We start from the raw sequence: 20,150 nt of genomic DNA, 5'->3' as shown, positions 1-20,150 counted from the left end.
ATTGTTCAGATTACAAGGAAAAACATTGTGTCCGGATGTTTGCACGTTTTTACTGAGCGTACAGTCGCGCACAAAGTGTTTATAAAACTGGAGACATCTAGTGGGCTTGATTAAAATATCAGACGAATTATTTATGAAGTGTTTGATATTCGAAGTAACTCGATGCGATTATACAATAGATGTTGCCAGCATATAATATAATAGCTAGGTGTATATAATAACAGTATAAGTAATAATAGTAGTATATAAAAACTAGGTGTAGGGACGATAGCTACTTTATGGTCTTATTCTTTAACATTTTTCGATTCTCTAATTTTCAGCAGTTTTCCCAAAAAGTTCTTCAGATTCTAAAAGCACCAAAAATTCTAAATCCAACGTTTGTGTTCCTTCTACAAATTTCTAAACTAAACAGATTCTATTCGAATTTCGGTTGGTTGTTCTAAAAATACCAGAGGTTTGTGAAAAAACTGCTTCAGTTTCAATCACACAAATTACTACGAATGCCAGACTAATAAGTAAATAAAAGTTGCTTCAGATGTGGACGAAACATTTCGATTTGCAAACAGTAACAATACGTGCCAAGTGATTGCAAATCTCCATCTCTCCACCACGTCTTCCTTGCACACTTATAGAATATATATCCGCCATTTTGTACGTTACAAATGCACAGTACCAAGGGCACTCACATTACACTCGAACACGTGAGCCGAATAAGTAATACCCAAGGTTAATTTCACTAGATTCGAGTATGGAATATAAAAACTCGATCGTGCATACCAATTGGCAAATGGTAGTGGATTGAAGTTGATTGAACTTTTTTTTCTTAATAACGATTATGTAACACGTATTTAGGTTATTTAAGTTTAAGAGAAATGAAAGTAGGTTTACATGTATAACACTTATTATGTTAGAAAACTGAGTAACTTGTACAAAAAACAATATTTTCACAAGGGTGTATGGGAGGATTTTTTTGTGTAAACACACCATCTCTTTACTGGAGTTTTATAATTAGTGTTGTATAGCAGGCATTATTTCGGCAGTGGATATTTTAAGATAAGATTAAAGTAAGGAATTTGTAGAGCTCATTTACTAGCTTACATAAAGCACATACGCACAAGACGTCCCATAGTAACATCACTTCCTTGTGTTAAATCCTTCCGGTGTTGTAACACATTAGATCAACTGTAAGTCACCGACAAATTGTTAACTTTGTTACTTCACAACCTGACAAGGTAAATTATAAACAGCCACCAATAATATTTCATCAAGATATATTCCTTGACTGTAAGAAATAATGGGTAAATTATGTTCATAAGAAATTTATAAATCACATTGGTATGGCGGGATTCGAACTCAGACCATGTTTATTAGAAATCAAGTACTTACCCCCGATCCGCAGACGCTCTATTCAAGGTGGGAGATCGCCAGTTTTTCGCGAATGTTGGCCACCAAAGAGTCTAAGGGCCTGTCCCACCAAATTGTAAATTGTCTGATAACAATCGAACGTATAAAGTATGTCATGGAAAGATTTTGTTACCTTATCTGACAGTGACGTCATTTTTAAGCTATCTGTGCCTAACAACCAGTGGTAGGACAGACCCTTAATCTATTTTAATCACTACCTTAATTTATTCGTACTTATCGTGGCAACCTTCCAAGTGTATATTGACGTCAATGATATCAAACATCATTCAGGCACGATTGTTCAACTGTTCGTGTGTATTAAATTGTTTGTTACGATAAATAATTATTAATACTAAATAGAAAGTGTTAAGTATATTGGTGTATTATTTTATTTTCAGTGATATATTTTGTGACCTACATTTTGAAATTATGTGAGTAATTAATTTGTAATAAGTTGTATTTCCTAACTAGTTGTTGCCCGCGACTTCGTCCACGCAATATTAAGATAAAAACGTAACCTATAATATGCCCGTCTATGTCAGCTTCCCCTCAGTAAAGTAAAGTGTCGTGTTGCGGACAAACAGACAAAAAATATTTAAATGCTATTTTCGTTATCTGCAACGCAAATGTGAGATACATTCCCGAAATCAGGAATTTTTCTTTAGTGTTACAAACAGACATTCTAATTTTATTACATGTAGAGATGACATATTTTTGTTGATATTTAAGTATTGTTTCATAAATCATTTAGATTGATAGATACCCTTGCTTGACCTGTGTTCTTCCAATGACGTCATTGCAAACAAGTTTTTGAAAAAAACAAAACAAAAAAATAAAAACTCCACCTTAATTCGGCGGTGTAATGCCAAAGGCAAATGTCTATAAGATAATAATATCAAACTTCGAACTACAAGCGGAATATTCCGTTAAATCTGACATTTCTTTTGATTTTTCTCGTATTTAATAAGTTACAAACATTTTCTAGGATCCTAAAAATGTCTTATCAAATTTTCAACTTTTGTGCAGTGAGTTACAGTGAGTTAGAAACGCATATGTAGCAAACAAACAATGATTTTTATTTTTATGACGTCACATGTTAAAAACATTAACAAATTTAACTGTATCTTTAACACTATGTTAAATGTGTCCTTATGAACATTGCATTTTGAACTTTATTCCTTAAGGTGTAAAGTTTGTAATCATAGATTACATTTTTTTTCTATATTAAACAAATCAATCTTCAAATATCTAGTGCGTGTAACGGGAGTATAAAATCCGTTACTCTATGGTTGAGTTTAGGCATCCTTTTTGTCACTATATGTTTAAGGTTTGAATCTACATATTAAGAGATAAAAAAATGGGTTTTAAAAATATGTCGTTATTTTTTGGAATGTCTATGGTTGTAAATGATTGAATACAAGATTACAAACGTACAGAAATATAGTAAATAAGAACAAAACACATAGTTGTAGTTTGTAAGTTTTCTATTTCCGCGCAGAGTCGCTGTCAAAAGTTAGTTTGTCATATTTAATTATCTGTAAACGAAAGTCCTTGGCTTATTTTTAGACCGTTGCTGAATAATAAATATACACTGGACAATACAAAAAATAACAACACGCGATTTTTCGGTTACACGCAAAAAAACTGGTTTTAAAACAATTAGAGAAAATTACGACTTAAAAGATTAATATTTCAATTTGGCATAGCCCTGGCACACACCTTGTTTCCTCAATCCTTACATTCACTCAAATTCGGGACAAAACTTACTGTTCTAAAACAGTAACCATAAAATAATGGTTTATGGCACCCCTATTATACAACATCTGTAGTCTTTCGTATAAAAAGTATGATTCCAACAATTTTATTCAAACAAATTATTTATCAAACATGGATAAACCATCAATCAAAACTTGCTCTTCAATAATTTGACAAACACGTGATGTTTGACAAAATGTTTGATCATATACATATGTAAAGCGTGCGCGCACCTGTGAATAAACTATCGCACCAGTGTTTAATTACGCTTTGATTCCAAATAAACTAATATATGGAGATACACACACTACTCGATTTTAGTTAACCAACTAAACAATTGAATTGGCTGCAAAACAATCGATAATCGATTAACAGTTGTGCGATAGCTGCGAGTGCACCTCTTACAATGTTTGTAGTTGTCAATCAGAGTTAATTTCTTTGTCTCATATGCCGTCGGCTTTCACTGTTCTAATCAAATTTATATTCAAGTCCAACTTCTAATATTTAAGTGACATTCGCAAGCATATTGCCTTGATAGATAAGTCACGTTGCGTACTAACAAAATTAAATAATACTTACCATATAGAGGTTTCGTTGCTTCATATTAAGTTTAAATATATAAAAATAGGCCCGTCAGTCCATTAAGTGATGTAATAGTACATAAGATACATAAAGCGACTCTTGCTGAATATTTAATGCATCATTATACTATAATGTAATGAATTATCAGATGCAATTCCGTATGTTGTAAGATAAGGTCCTTGACTTAGTTCATGAAATATTTCCGAGTTTAGCGAAATGCTGGTTAATAATCAAATCTAAATAAAATAAACAATAACTAAACTTTTTTGACAAAATGTATCTATCATACTAGTCTTACTATAACTTACTAATCTTATTATAATGATATTATAAATGCGAAAGATTAGATGGATGGATGGATGTTAGAATTTTTTGCCTAAACTGCTAAACAGATCTCGATTAAATTTGGCATAGATGAGTCTGGAAGAACACATAAACAACTTGCTATTGTTGTGTTTTTTTTTAATTCCACGCGGACGCAGTTGCTTGATTTCGGTGATGTTATTCTTTAGTTATTTGTATTTTAGAATTTAATATTTATGTTTTGCAAATAACAAAATTCACGCCGGTAACCCAGAGGTAGGCAGAGATCCCAGAATCAAATTCGCGCGGTATATTCAACTACATAACGGTTGGTTCCCACGTTTTGTTAATTAATGGCGTTTTAAAATTGTCTTCAATAAACAACTTATTCTATGTATTAGATTTTAGTTGTTTTACTCAGCTTCATGAGTCATTTTTAATATTGCTACGGCGGTGGAGTTCTACTGTGCGAATAGTATTTTATATTTGCTGAGAATGCAAGAACAGCTATACTCGCGGTCTATGACCTAGATGTATACCGTGTCAAACGTTGATGTTCGGCCAATACTAATACTTTCACCTACTAACATTCAAATTTGTATTAAAACGGGAACGCAGAAGCCGGTATTTAGCAATAAAACTTATTTTCTAGTCTATACTAATGTTACGTACAAAGAGATATGATTTGTATTTTTGGATTTTTGTATGTATTGAAATAACTCAAAAACTATTGGGCCGATTTCAAATATTTCATCATTAGAAAGGTAATTTTTCTGTGAGTAACACAGGCTTTTTTCATTTTTTCTTAATTTCACACGGGCGAATTCGCGAGCAACAGCTAGTGATATTATAAAATGCTTAAGTTTGGATGGATGGGTGTTTGGATGTTTGTTAAAGTTTATAGCCTAAACAGATGTACGGATCTCAATTAAATTAGGCATAGATCTAGAGGATAGTTTGGAAGAAGACATAGAATACTTTTGATTCCGGAATTAGTTACGGTTCCCGTGGGTTACGCTTATTTTCTTTTTCGTGTTTATTCGATAATTCTGCAACGGTTCAACGTATCTTATACAAACACAGATACAAAACAAAGTATGGAGTAGAATATTATTCATTGAGAAATATCAGGTTCCCGAGGGATAGGTAATTTTTCGTACATTTTTGTGACCCTTACTGTGCGGACGGTGTCGTGGGCACCAGCTAGAATTTTTTTATAGTAAGATGATGTTGTCGAATAAAAATCACTAATCGATTTTACAACCTATAAAGCGAACTATGTAATTCTCCATCAATTATACAAAACTTATAAAGGTCGTTACCCACTTGTGCGGACAATTTCGCCGGCGACCGTTTCGAGGCCGCTCGGATGACGCAACCAAAGGTTGGCTCACACTCCGCTGTTCCGGTCATCCGAGATCGCACGTAACTCGAGTTGCGTCAAGATAACACGTTTCCATTGACCACGACACAAGTTTTGTTTTTAATTTTTGTACAAAGAAAAGGCAAAAGTGACCTATTTCTTACTCACTCCGGTGATCAGCGACCCAAAGACTTCTCCAACGCCATCTACCAGTCGACTGCTTGGAACATCTGTGTCGATGTGTCCAGTCTTTACCCCTTTGAAAAAATAGCGCATTCTATATTTTCTTTTTCTAAAACCTAGTCACCACTAACTTAGGATAGGTACCAAACCTTACATTGGGACGTACAGTAAGGCAATTATCATGTTCTCTTTCTGATATGAAATATAACATAGTAAATATTTTGGATAAAAAACCTAATGTGGGAAAGAGACCATAGTTGCTGCCAACATCAAGAAAGAAAGAATGCTAAGTTTTGTCATGTCATGTCATTTTGACATTTGCAATTGACAATGACACATGTAAACAATAAAATGATTTTATGCTGATGAAATCGCACGGAAACAGCTAGTTTTAAATAAAAAAAAAGTATAAATACAGATTTATGCTAATAGCATTTCTGTAAAATCCAATCGTGTATTTGCCTTGAACATTTATTTCCAGGAACATTATTTGAGAACCTAACATTTTTATTAACAAGTTTATCCTCGTTCAACCAGTTTCATAAATAACAATAATTATAATAAAATAGTTCGTCTTATCCGAATGTTTTCAATTCAAAAAATCTATTAATCATTTCCTTGTAACGAACTGACCATCTATCTATACAGATAATAAAACTGAAGTGTCTGTATGCAAAATAATATTTCGTAAACATGATGTACTTGCGTTGCTAAGCATAACCATTATGCTATAACGATTTAAAACAAAATTAAAATACACTGTGACGTCATACTATTCAAATAAATTATTTACTAACCATACTCCCATACAATACAATGGTCAATAAATCGGTAGTACTTATCTCATCGGCCATAAGTGAAACTAAATAGCAATTATTTTTACTTCTCTTGTCGATCTCAATAATCTTATAAACTCATTTTTATCCACAGATTAAAGATGCGTTCACATTAAAGAGGGTAGAAGCAAAATTCAAGATGGCGGCGCGTCCCGCCGCCGTGGTCGTGGAGCGAGCCTACAAGTATTATGGCAAAAAGGACAAGCCAGATTACAAGCCTGTACTCAATTACCTTGATATGACAGTAGAAAAAGGGATCATGTAAGTAAACAAAATAACTTTTCCCTGCTGAATACTGAAAAACCTTGTAAAAGCGGGGCATATTATTGATTCGCAATAGACGTATTACGTCACGGGCATCGTCATTGTAAACACGAAACATGTCTAACAATGAGTTTCCACTGTCATAACCTGTAAAACATATAATAAACAAAACATAATAAAACATAACGATATTTTTATGCAAGAGTCACGACATTTGATATTTATAGTAAAAAAAATAAAACACTGCTAAATTCCCATTAAATAAGGAAGAAAATTGTATTTATGTTAATTATTTTAAAAAATCGTGCGTATTAATTCGTCGACACAATCGTCATAATATTAACAAATTAATTATTGTAATATTATGATAATAAAAATATATGTTAAGCAAAAATTATGAATTCGGAGCCGTTTATATCCTTGTTTAGATTTTGGTCCATGGTATTTTAGCCTTGGTTAAGATGACGTATTCATTTCAAGTTTTTTTAATAACTATATGAATAATCCATTCGCCCTTTCGTGGTCATTAAATTAGAACAGGTTTTAAGAAAAAAATTAAATGACTCTAATATAAGAAACATTTTTATTAATCCAAAGTGTTGTAAAAAATACCAGTTCGTTAAAAATGCCTAAGAGCGGGCGCAAAAACCTTTGACTTAAATATCGCCGATTGTCGATTGTTTCGCACCTCATTCAACTGTTTTGTTGCACAACTAAAAATCGAGTAGTGTGCGCACATTAATATATAATAGGGATTAAATCAAGACGAAACAGTTGTGATAATACCGTCAAAATGTATGTGAAGTACCTCAAATTTCATACATTCATACATTTCATACAGTTATTTTGTGAAAATTACGTAACAAACTTGAAAAGCAAGAAAACCGGGGATATTCTAATAGTGTCCTTTATCGATAGACAGGACAGAAAAAGTTAATTAACATATTTATAAACCAACCAGAAACTTCCAGTTATTTGACTAGAATTCTGGTTGGAAGATAAGAAATTACCTTTTTAATCGTTGCATTTTATTTAATAATTATCATTTGTTGCAGTTATGGTCTTCTGGGTGCCTCTGGTTGTGGAAAGACGACGCTTCTCTCCTGCATAGTGGGTAGACGGTCGTTAGACGGGGGAGATGTGTGGGTATTAGGGGGGAAACCTGGGGAGAAGGGGAGTGGGGTACCTGGACCTAGAGTTGGATATATGCCACAGGTAAATGATTAGACAAGATAAATCAATCTAAATAACCTATTTATAGGACAATTTATATTGCTTATGAAGGCTATCCTACTAATATTATAAATGCGAAAGTTTAGATGGATGAATGGATGGATGGATGTTTGTTAGAGTTTGTAGTAGACTACAATATAGATATTGCTGAACGGATCTCGATGAAATTTGGTATAAATATAGATAGTAGACAATAGTCTGAAAGAAATTCCGCGGACGAAGTCACTTATGAAAGCGAGTATGTTACTGGGAAACTTAACCGTGTGTATCCTTGTATTAAACTTACAAAATCCTATATAACAGATTGGTGGTTTCCTCTAAGGGCCTATCCCACCACTGATAGAGAGTCAGATAGCTTAAAATTGACGTGACCCTCAGATAGAGTACCAAAATCCCATATGTCCATCACATATTTTATACGTAGGATTATCTGTCAATTTACAAGAATTGCGGATCAGGCCCTAAATCTTCTAAATCACTATACGATAGCTTATTTCGGAGCCATCGTAATATTTTAACTTATTCCACAGGATATAGCATTGGTCGCGGAGTTTTCTGTACGGGACGCGGTCTTCTACTTTGGCCGCATCTACGGTATGCCGATGAAGAAGTTAGTGGAACGCTTCGATTTCCTAACCAATCTACTTGACCTGCCCAGCGGTGGACGACTTATAAAGTCATTGTCTGGTGGTCAACAAAGAAGAGTTTCACTAGCAGCTGCATTAGTACATGAACCAGAACTACTTATATTGGACGAACCGACTGTCGGTCTGGATCCTGTTCTACGAGAAAGGTTAGTGAATACGTAAGCTCCATTTCCACTAACCAATAAACCGCAACTGTTGTTTTTTTGACGCAGTCTAGTGCTAGGAAAAATATATCTTACATAAATAAAAGTCTCTTATACGCGACTTTTGTAGTGAAATACGGTTAAGTCACCTAAATGTTACTTGATATACCTTACCGTTATTAAGTCAAAAAAGTCTTTTAAAATTTTACGTTTAGTTGTCTAATTGTTTTTAGACAAGCTTTTGCTCGCGTATTCGTTCACGCGGTTTTAAAAAACAATATCCAGATCTGTTCTGCGGATAAATTATACCAATCCATAACACACAATCATCCATCCATACATCTAAATAGTAAGATTAGTAACATGGGATTATTACAGCAGTTGTAGGGAAACTATTAAAAATTGCTGCATTAAAAAAATGTGTTTTATTTTTTTAAAGTCACGATACGGAAATAAAATATGTGTGTACATATGTATGAACGAAAAGATAAGAATTGATAAAAAATATACGACATTTGAAAAGAAACTCATTTATATTAGTATCAAAAATAATAAATATGTATTATTATAAATACTGCACGCATAAAAATATATTTAAGCTGTCTACGAATCTAAAGATTGATGTTACCTGCTAATTATAAACTCTGCCGGTTTGTAATTTGTCTAGGCGAGTTTTCACGGCTAGATAGATTGAATATTAAATGAATTCAATCACAAAGCTGTAATATACATAAAAAATATATTCATAGTCATTATACACGTTTCATATCAACACGTGATTCGCGAATAAATTTAACAGATCACGTTTTTAAAACCTGAGGGACTATTACGAATACAAGCGTGAGTTGAAAGAACGTATTCGTAACGTCATCAACATTTGAGATTCTGAAAGTAGCACTAGTAGCATTTAGAAGCAAAAGGATTTTTTTATTACTTAAGGAACGCGTGAATTCTGATATGACGACAGATAAAAGATATATGGAAGGGTACTGTGCCGACCCTCCGTTGGGACAAAGATAATACAAATTTTATCGATGACCTTACGAAAACGTTCTCACGAATTTCAAGATATGCCATCTGTTCAACTTTAGCACACATTCCACAGTTTTTATAACAGTAACTGATCTGTTGGAACATAATTATTATTCTATGTGTCTATGACGTATGCTTCGTTTGGATTCAAAATTAAAATTAAACAGAGTATGTATTACGAGAATTTTTATATTCAGCCATTACGATATTTGACTTTAGGAACTTTGTTTAAATTGGTCAATAAAGGTATCATCATCATCAGCTCATATACGTCTTCAAGGTGGTCAAACCCTTTTTTTTTCGAAAGTGGGGGGCATACCTCACTAAACCCTTTCGTTCCCTCCTGGCCAATGTGTGGGGCGCCACGGGATCGCTTTCGCTTGCCACCGCGACGCCCCACTAGTCAGACACTACTCTAAGTTAGGACTAAGCCATATTCTACGCTGGCTTTTGGGGGTAACTTCACACAATTTCTTCGTAGATATATGCAGGCAACAGATAATTTCGTTCACCGTAACGTCTGGCAAATGTGCATATGAAAATCGAAAAATTGGTATGGCGACATTCGAACCCAAAAACTGTATCCAAGTCAAGTGTCTGAGCCACTGGCGCTCTATCTATAAAATATATACGCCATTAATAAAACCTGTTTTAATTGCAATTTATTATTGTAAATAGCTAATGCGCATATTAAATTAATTAGTACTAAACGAGCAAAAATATTCGTATAATTATATAAAATTATTTATTTATAATAAGCATAAAGAGATTACTTTATTTTTGTTCAAATACTTACTTAGAAAAACATTCGACGTAAACAAAATTTCTTAAACATAAAATAAACATATTTTTCCATACATCCTATCTTAAAATCATAATAACATCTTAAAAAAATTTTCTGTGTCAAGGATTAAACTTCTGTTAATATTTAAAGATCAATTTTGAAGTAAGGTTTCATTGATTTACAGAACATTAAGAGGGACAATACACTTGACCTTATAAAGGAGTGAACACACGTCGGGTACAAATATTTCACAACTTAACCAAACGTAAACAACCTTACAGAGACCGAAATTTACACAGATAATTATAGAATAAATATCCCAAGACTACTAACGAAACATGTACAAAATCGTGGCTTGACAAAAACTATTATATATTGCTTAGCAAATTGGAATTGTTGCTTTAGAAAAATTAACAGTGTCAATGCATTTTTTTATATCTTTAGGTCATATCAAAAACAAGATCGATTAAAAATATTCGTTAAAAAAACTATTTGAAAATTTCAATGTTGCCAACATTGAGTGATAAGAAACCAACCCAAATATGCCCTAAACAGGACTCTACAATCATAAAGACCTTGTTTTCGTCCATAAAAGCCAGATGTTCAATATTCCTTTTAAATGTAGTAGTTCACTTGCCATTAATGCCATTGCCACACCACCGATCGTCTTGCAATTCGTTGAGAAACGCACTACGTTTTATATCTTTTTGTTATTCATGACGCACGTCTCTAACTGATCTTTGCTTTGCCCAACTTCAATGCGAGTTTCAAAACTATATGACAGTTTTGTTGTCTTATTTACTTTTCAACAATCATTATGACTAAACTATAGTGTTGTAAAAACCAATTAGACTTCTACCATTATAATTAATTTCTTTGTAAGCATGCAATTTTTATTTTCTGACTGAATGGCCACTGTTCTGCCTTTAAAAGGTATTTACAGATTCACCGGGCTTGAGGTGGCCGAGCGCAGATGGCGCTTAGCCTAAACCTCGTTTATGAGTAACTAAGCTCGAGGTCTACCTCAGGAGCCTCGGCACGAGCCGTTACTTCGTTATTATTATCGGATTGTAGGCATGCGTTGTGATTTTTAGAAGCTATAAGCGGTTCACGTTTATCGGCATATTATAAACACTGTATTTTATTTTTTACCTTAAAAAACTTTTAATTGCAAGTATCAAAAAAATGTCAAATCATGGCAAACTTGCTTCTTTGCTATTGACAGGTTTTCCAATTTATCTACCCCCTAAGTTTAATAGCGTGAAAATATATAACCTAAAGCGTGTCATAAGTGTAGGGCTTTTTAATAATAACAAGAATTCTTCAAACATGCTATGATTGCTGACAACCTACATAACAAAGTATTGTGTGTTTACGTTTTATTGTATTAGTATATAGTATAGTACTTAAGGTATTTCTAGTGCCTGGATTTCTATAGCCACATTATCGCTGTATTACACTGTCACGACATGTATGGCCATTCAATTCGTCCTACCGTTAATTATTTTTGCAAAAACAAACACTTCGCGTGGTTGGTGACATTGCAAACACGAAGATCGCATGATAAGGCCGTAGATTACGAACATTTTTTTAGATAACTTTGCATTTATGTCTATAACCATAGATGGATGGATGGATGGATGTTTGTTAGAGTTTGTAGGCTAAACGGCTGAAGGGATCTCGATGAAATTTGGCATAGATGTAGAGGATAGTCTGGAAGAACACATAGGCTACTTGCTTTTATTTTTTTTTTGTTCCGCGCGGACGGAGTCGCGGGCGAAAACTAGTTTAGAATAATTATGTTGCATTGTGAATTTTCATTGTAGCTCTGTCTAAGGCACTCTAATAAGCAAAATCACTCAGGGACCTTGGAAACAATGTTTAATAACTACCACGCCTTGGGGTTATGACGTCGGTATACCTGAGCCCGGACCTTAATGTATACTAAAAAAGATTTACTACTTCCACGAAATTGTAAATTGTGTGATAACAATCCAACGTGTAAAATATGTGATGGAAATATCGGATTTACTTTATGTCAGTGACGTCATTTAAGCTATCTGATCCTCTATCAGCCAGTGGTGGGACAGGCCCTTAGCGATTGACATGACAATGTCTAAGATGGAATTATGTACACGATATCGCGTGTCGCAACTATGTTATTATTGAAAAAATGGCGCCAGTCACGCGATGTCTGAAGGAAATCGTTTAAATTTTACAACTTATTGTCATTCTCAATAATTTATCTATTGTTACAGCTTCATGTAGATAAACAATTGTTTTTTTTTATATTTCTTTTATCTTTTAATTAATATAATGAAAGAATATTTACACGGAATGATTCTCGACTTGTTTCATAGACGTTTTTATAATTTTATTGTGAAATTATACTTGTTTTTAAATATTGCTGTCTACGGTTTTTTTAAACAGATTCAAATTGCATGCTAAATTTTAATGAATATCCAACTCCTAATGACCGTATGTTTCTACTTATTTGATTTTTTTATATAAAAACACACTTGTCTGTGGCAACCCTATTGTATCAACGTGTGATAGGGTTGTCAAAAACAAAACTTTTAGCTTCTAGCTAGTATTATAATTTACTTCTTTGAATAAAACAAAACTGTAAGGTTGACGTTGGAATTTCCAGGATATGGGACTTCCTTGCCGAGCTTGCGAGAGGGGGCACCACGGTCATAATCACAACACACTACATCGACGAAACGAAACAAGCTCACAAGGTATAAAGTTTTATTTGTTCTTTTTTATTCATCATCTTCCTCCTTATCCTACTCCCGTAAGGTCGGCGCAACAGGTTTTTGTCCTCCACATGACTCTATCATACGTCATCTATACGTCACCTTTCACGCAATCCGTACATCTCTTTCTAGATCTACCTCTACCACTGTACCTCCACACTCATAACTAACATTCTCCTTGTAACATGCGATTCATCTCTCCTCATAATATGCCCATACCATGCTAACCTTTTACTCCTTACCTTCTCTACCACTGGGGTTACTCCCAAACTTCTTCTAATATACTGATTTATTTTTTATATTGTAATATGTAATTTTATTTACGTTGCATTAATCTGTGTATTTTGCTTGTACTTTAACCACTTTTAGTACACACGGAAAATTGGCCGCACTGCCCTGCCGTAATACAGTAATACTAGTACGGAGGGTAGCTGTACAATTTGCAAATAAACAAACTACAGCTTCGCTTTACTACATTTCCAGATCGGTCTGCTCCGTGACGGTCAACTTCTAGCGGAAGACTCACCGAGTGAGATCTTACGTAAATACGACTGTGATACGCTTGAAGACGCCTTCTTGAAGATGGCGTTGCGACAGCACGAAGTCACCAACAGAAGGCGATCAAGTGAGATTACTATTTATTCTCAGAATTATTGATTACTTAACTATCGAGTAATGTTGATTTAAGGGGAGTAAAATCAAAATGAATATAAGTTATCTTTATGTAAAGCCAATTTACGTAAAACACAATGTAAAGCCCTTCGTACACAAATACCATAAAATGTTAGAGATTCGTATGAAGGTACACTACCTACAAATCTGACCGAATAGACAACTCGCGTAGTTGTTCCAGCCCAAACCGAAGTCCCCTCTCGGGGGCCCTGAGCCCTGTCACTCCATGGAGCGTCGACCGAAGCGATCTAAGAAATATGCGACCTCCCACTTCCTTAATAATAACAAAGTAACGGCTGCAAGATTCATTTTCATGGGTTTGGAGATTGAACAATAGTAGACCTCCGGCTCACCCACCGCAATACCACGATCGCCGTGAAATAGGACCAATTCCGCGCACAATCTGATGCGAGCCGCAGGCCAAATTTTAGTCCCTTTCCCTTCCCTTATAAAGAGATGGGAATGGAAAGTAGATTTGACAGAGGAAACGCATAGGAAGAGGAAATATCCTCTTTATGTGCGTCTACTCCAGCGATTAAGGGTAGGCAATGCATCTGCAATTGCGGATGTTTATGAGCAGTAGTTGCCTCCATTTTGGCGACTTCTCTGGCCTCTTATAACATAAAAAATACAACAAGAATACAATGTTTCAAATGTTCACGAAGTAGTAATGTAGTTCGATGTGCACGAAGGGGTTAACAATGTTTCGAAAAGGATTATTCCCAACCTTCACCCCGCTCTGTCCCCACGTGGGAATAGATAAGGATAAAAAGTTTCATCCGTCCCACCTTTTAATCTCACTATCACCAATAAGGTGACAGATGGAACCGTTAAGAAATAAAATAAGATGTGACCGTCCATCCGTCGCAAAAGGTGGGACAGACGAAACATTTCATTCTCATCTGTTCCCACGTGAGGACAGAGCGAAGTGACGGTTGGGAATAACCCCTCGGAAAGACCATTGTCTAGTCAAAACAGGCTTCGTGGATACGCGATTACTCTCTATGTATTATAGCTCTGACGTCATCACCTGACGTGATACCGGAGAGCAGTATTGTCAGTAACCCCGACAGTCGCTACCAATCGCGAGACGACTTTAATATCGTCACCAGCAGTACTGATGTGAGTTGATTTTACATATTTTCGTAAGCATAAGATCGTGAACCTGAAACTATCGCACAACTGTTTAGTCGCGCTTTGATTCCTATGAGCTTATGTGCACACTACTCGATGTTCAGTTGTGCAACTAAACAGTTGGGCTGCGAAACAAACGACAACAGTTGTGCGATAGTTCACACAAAGTTGTCCGCCAACTCTAAATTATGAAAAACGTTAAAAGTACAGTCAAGGAACTATGCAGTGTTCCAACTAAAAGCTACAGTCGTTACATTTTGTATGCATTTAGAAAACGTAGAAAAAAACCCAATAGGACATTTTTAAATGTCATTGCATTTAATTATACATCATACTAATATTATAAATGCGAAAATTTAGATGGATGGATGTTTGTTAGAGTTTGTTGCCTAAACGGCTTAACGGACTTTTCTGAAATTTGACAGACGTAGAGGATAGTCCTTAAGAACACATGGCAGTTTTTTTTAATTCCACTCGGACGAAGTCGCGGGCGAAAGCTAGTATCCCACCATTTGTGCAACTCACTGTTATATTATTGGTTTTATAAGAAACGGATTTTATCTTTACAAGGAACTGATAAACATTATTGAAAATACAATACCGGCAAATGTCCGCGACTGTACTACATACAATATTCTTGTTTCACTTAATCCGTTTAAATTATTTAGAGCCAGTTCTACCAAATTCTTGTAAATTGTCAGATAACAATCCAATTAAAATATGCGATGGAAATGTCGGATTTTGTCACTTTATCTGAAGTCATTTAAGCTATCTGCGCCTTTATCAGCCAGTGGTGGGACAGGCCTTACATCTTTTATCTGATTAACATTTTTTAAATATTTCAGATGCTCAATACCAAAGAAAAACCATCAAACTGTTCAAGTAAATCCAAAGCGAGATACAGAGCAGTATTTATTAAAAGCATTCAACAGTTCTCGAGGCATCCTGGGTAAGTAAAAAAAATAGTTAACATTTACTAATATTACAAAGAAGATTATGAAGAAGAGGAGGAGGCTATATTTTATAATTTCGACGAAGTTGCGAACAACAGCTAGTATCATTTAAAGAAAATAGCCATAAATAGATAACAATATCTTCAGACAGTGTTCTATAGCTGATCAAAAGTACATAATTTCTATGAGAGCCCATAATTTTTTTTATTTATTAATAAGATAACATCTTTAATAAGATTATCCACTAGTAAATGAGATTAAAAATAAAACTTCAAACCTTTGTAAGTCTATACACAAATGTCACAAAACTAATCTTACTAATATTATAAATGCGAAAGTTTAGATGGATGGATGTTTGTTAGCGTTTGTAGCCTAAACTGCTGAACGGATCTCCATGAAATTTGGCACAGGTTTAGAGCATAGTCTGGAAGAACACATAGGATACTTTTTATCCCGGGAATAGTTACGGTTCCTGTGGGATTCATTAATTTAGTTTTTTAATGTTTACTCCGATCATTCTGCAACGGTTCACCATATCTTATTGAAATTTGGCACAGATATAAAACAAAGTCTGAAGTACACATGAGATAAGCTTCATCCCAGAGAAATGTCCGGTTCCCGAGGGATACGTAGCTTTTTGTAATTTACATAGTTTGTATGTTTTCTAATACCACGCGTACGAAGTCGCGGACAACAGCTCGTATTAAATAAGCCATCCTAAAACGTTTGAATGAATAAGGAATGATGGCCTTATTTAGATAATCATAATCATGTCACGTTTCCTACCAAATTGGTCTGGGTTCTACGTGATCTGATTATTATTACATTTATTAAGATGACTAGAATAACTGGACCCGTCGCGTCGCAATGCTAAAGTCAAAATAAAATCGAGTTTTAATAATTGCCCTTATCTCTCCGTCCATCGCTGTTATATATACTTTTTTTAATATTTTCGATGGCTCCTGAATTAACGCAAATTTGATTTGAAACGCAAAAGCAACACAAATTTAAATTTAATCGCGACCAAATAATTATGAAGTAATTTAAAAAATAATCCATACTAATATTATAAAGAGACAAGATTTGTTCTAAACAAAGTGTAAATCGCGAAAGTGACTTACTATAGATATATACTACAAAAAAGTCCTCGTCTGTACTAACATTAAAAAGAGGAAAGATTTGTTGTACATATTGAAATCGATACTATTATAATAAAGCGTAAACACACTTCTTTGTAGCCTAACATGTCAGCAATTACAGAATATTTTTGAATAATTCTTTTTTTAGTAAAAAGCCCTACATTACGTCACGCTTTAGGCTATATATTATCACGCCATTAAACATAGGGGTAAATATTTTGGATAGAAATCCTAACGTGGGAAAGAGACCACAAGTTGCAGCCAACATCAAGTAAGATTAACCAGGTTTGTCATAATGTCATGTCATTTTGACATTTTAAATTGATAATTTGACACATGTAAACAATGAAATAAAATTTTCATAATATTATGCGGATGAAGCCGCACGGGAACCGGCTAGTATTGAAATAACTCAAAAACTACTGGGACGATTTTAAAAATTCTTACACCACTAAGAACCCACATCATCAGTGAGTAACATAGGCTATGTATACAATATAAAGTTACAATAAAGGTGGGCACACATCAAAAATATGACAGAGTTATAATTAGCATATGTCCCATGCATTGCATACCACGCTTCAGTGAAAGTGTGAAAATTATACTGACATCTAAACTAAACGTACAGTGTTGATTATTAATTAAAATTGTACAATAGTGATAATTTTATCAGTAACTTAATCATTTTACTTGTTACTTAATATTATAAATGAGAAAGTTTAGATAGATGGATGGATGGATGGATGTTTGTTAGAGTTTGTAGTTTTAACGGCTGAACGGATTTCGATGAAATTTGGTACATATCTAGAGCATAGTCTGGAAGAACACATAGGCTACTCAGTTTTGTTTTTTATTTCTGTGCGGACGGAGTCGCGGACGAAAGCTATCATAGTTTGGCATAAATGTAGAGGAGCATAATCTGAGGGAACACATAGGCCACTTTTGTTTTTTTAATTTCTTGCGGACGAAGTCGCGAGCGAAAGTATCCTAATAAATGTATAGTCCTGAACACTAGATGGCGTTATCTTAAATTTTAAAATAATTCTGATTGATTTGTATTATATTTTTTGCAGGGGTTTAATATTCTCTGTGCTGTTCCCCATCATACAAGCGGTGGCATTCTTTATGGCGGTAGGCAGCGACCCACGAGATTTGCACGTCGCTGTTGTTAACGAGGAAGCGGCTTCATCGCCATGTAAGTACAATTGGGGAAATTCTCATTGTTGCATTTACGAAAAAAAAATCCATGTTCCTTGCAATGAGACATTAGGTAGGTAAATGGCACAAACCACGGGATAATAAAAATAAATAAGTCGTATACTGTTCGTTTTTAGTAGAGATTTAAGTACTGCATCTTATTGGTTTATGTTCCGCGTCGTGTCATTGCGTACAAAAAGTTCCAACATCTTCATCTTTCAAATTGGAACACCCCCAAATGCCTTGATTGTACAAAGTCTTAGCTGATTCTAGTTTCACATTGTTTGTTTTTAATAATTATATGCGACATTTGAATTATTTAAAAAAATGCTTATTATATTTGTGTAAGCGCCAATAGCGTAATGGTTTGGGGTACGGTATACCGATCTTGCTGTCGAGGGTTTGAATCCCGTCATTCGACTATCGTCGTGAACCATATCCTAGCACAAGCCTAAAGCTTTCTTAGAATATTTAACGGAAATATTAGTAACTTAACAAAAATCTACTATTATTTTGTTAAAAAAATATTTTATTGATGATAATCTCGTTACAGATGGATTAGATATTTGCAAGAACAGTAGCCTGGTGACAGTAATTCGACGCGACGACGATACTTGCGACCAGTATATGCTGAGCTGCTGGTTCTTAGAGGAGATGGAGAAACGAAGACTCTTTCAGGTATCAGTTTCCTTTGACAAGAAAGTAGCCTACAATATGCCCGTCTTTAACAGGTACCCTCCAGTGAAATTTTGCTCAAAATCGGCCCAACCGTTTTGGAGGTTACCCTGAACATACGCGTCTTGCGGACAGACAGACAGACAAAAAAATTTTAAATGCGATTTTCGTTATCAGCAACGCAAAGATAATCTTCCCGAAATCTGGAATTGTTCTTTTGATATTACAAACAGACACTCCAATTTTATATGTATACTAGCTGTTCCCGTGCGGCTTCATCCGCGTGAAATTATGAAAATTTTATTTTATTGCTTACATTTGTCAAATCAATAGCAAATGTCACAATGACATGACTGACATGACGAACCATAGCAATCTTTCTATCTTGATGTTGGCAGCAACTTAAGGTCTCTTTCCCACATTAGAGCTTTTATTAAAATATTTACCCCCTAAGTTTAATGGCGTGAAATATAAAGCGTGACGTAAGTTTAGGGCTTTTTATTAAAAAAAAGAATTATTAAAAAATATTCTGTGATTGCTGACATCTTACGCTGCAAAATAGTGTTTGTTTACGCTTTATTATACTAAGTACTAGCTTTAGCCCGCGACTCCGCGTGGAATTAAAAAAAAGTGCCTAAATAGCCTATATGTTCTACCAGTCTCTACATCTAGTCTACAAACTCTAACAAACATCCATCCATCTAAACTTTCGCATTTATAATATTAGTAAGATATAGTCTAATACTAACAATCCCCTAGGTTCCGTACAACAGTACGTTGGAGGGTCAGCGCGCTCTCGCACGCCGTACCACGTACGCGGTGCTGCACTTCGCACACAACTTCAGCAGCGCGCTGGGCGCTCGCGTGCGGGAAGGAGACGTGCCGGACGACATTCTGCGGGACAGCATTGTTAGCGTCTGGCTCGATACCGCTGGTAATATACTTCTATTCAATTCTTGCATAAGAGATGTCTAACACATATTTGTCTCTCATCTTCTACCTTACCTTATCTTCCACCTCATCTTCTACATTACCTTATCTTCTACCTCATCTTCTACTTTACCTTATCTTCTACCTCATCTTCTACATTAC

At 34.8% G+C, this 20,150-nt stretch overlaps 1 protein-coding gene across 1 annotated transcript in view; it reads left to right on the top strand.

Annotated features, from left to right (window-relative positions):
- Positions 1-1,817: 1,817 nt before the first annotated feature.
- LOC106106093 (ABC transporter G family member 23-like) overlaps positions 1,818-20,150 on the top strand; it is a gene marked incomplete at its 3' end in the record, with an annotated part of 22,188 nt that continues 3,855 nt past the window's right edge. The window contains exons 1-11 of the mRNA XM_013286622.1: positions 1,818-1,835; positions 6,521-6,687; positions 7,746-7,905; positions 8,454-8,716; positions 13,180-13,270; positions 13,772-13,913; positions 14,976-15,082; positions 15,940-16,043; positions 18,260-18,381; positions 18,937-19,061; positions 19,818-19,992. Of these exons, the coding sequence (XP_013142076.1) occupies positions 6,566-6,687; positions 7,746-7,905; positions 8,454-8,716; positions 13,180-13,270; positions 13,772-13,913; positions 14,976-15,082; positions 15,940-16,043; positions 18,260-18,381; positions 18,937-19,061; positions 19,818-19,992 (1,411 nt within the window). The remainder of the gene's footprint in view (positions 1,836-6,520; positions 6,688-7,745; positions 7,906-8,453; positions 8,717-13,179; positions 13,271-13,771; positions 13,914-14,975; positions 15,083-15,939; positions 16,044-18,259; positions 18,382-18,936; positions 19,062-19,817; positions 19,993-20,150) is intronic.

The sequence above is a fragment of the Papilio polytes genome, unplaced genomic scaffold (genome assembly GCF_000836215.1).
Source record: "Papilio polytes unplaced genomic scaffold, Ppol_1.0 DF822400.1, whole genome shotgun sequence".
Lineage (NCBI taxonomy): Eukaryota > Metazoa > Arthropoda > Insecta > Lepidoptera > Papilionidae > Papilio > Papilio polytes.
The sequence above is the reverse complement of the archived record's forward strand: the minus strand, read 5'-3'. Positions and strand labels throughout refer to the sequence as shown.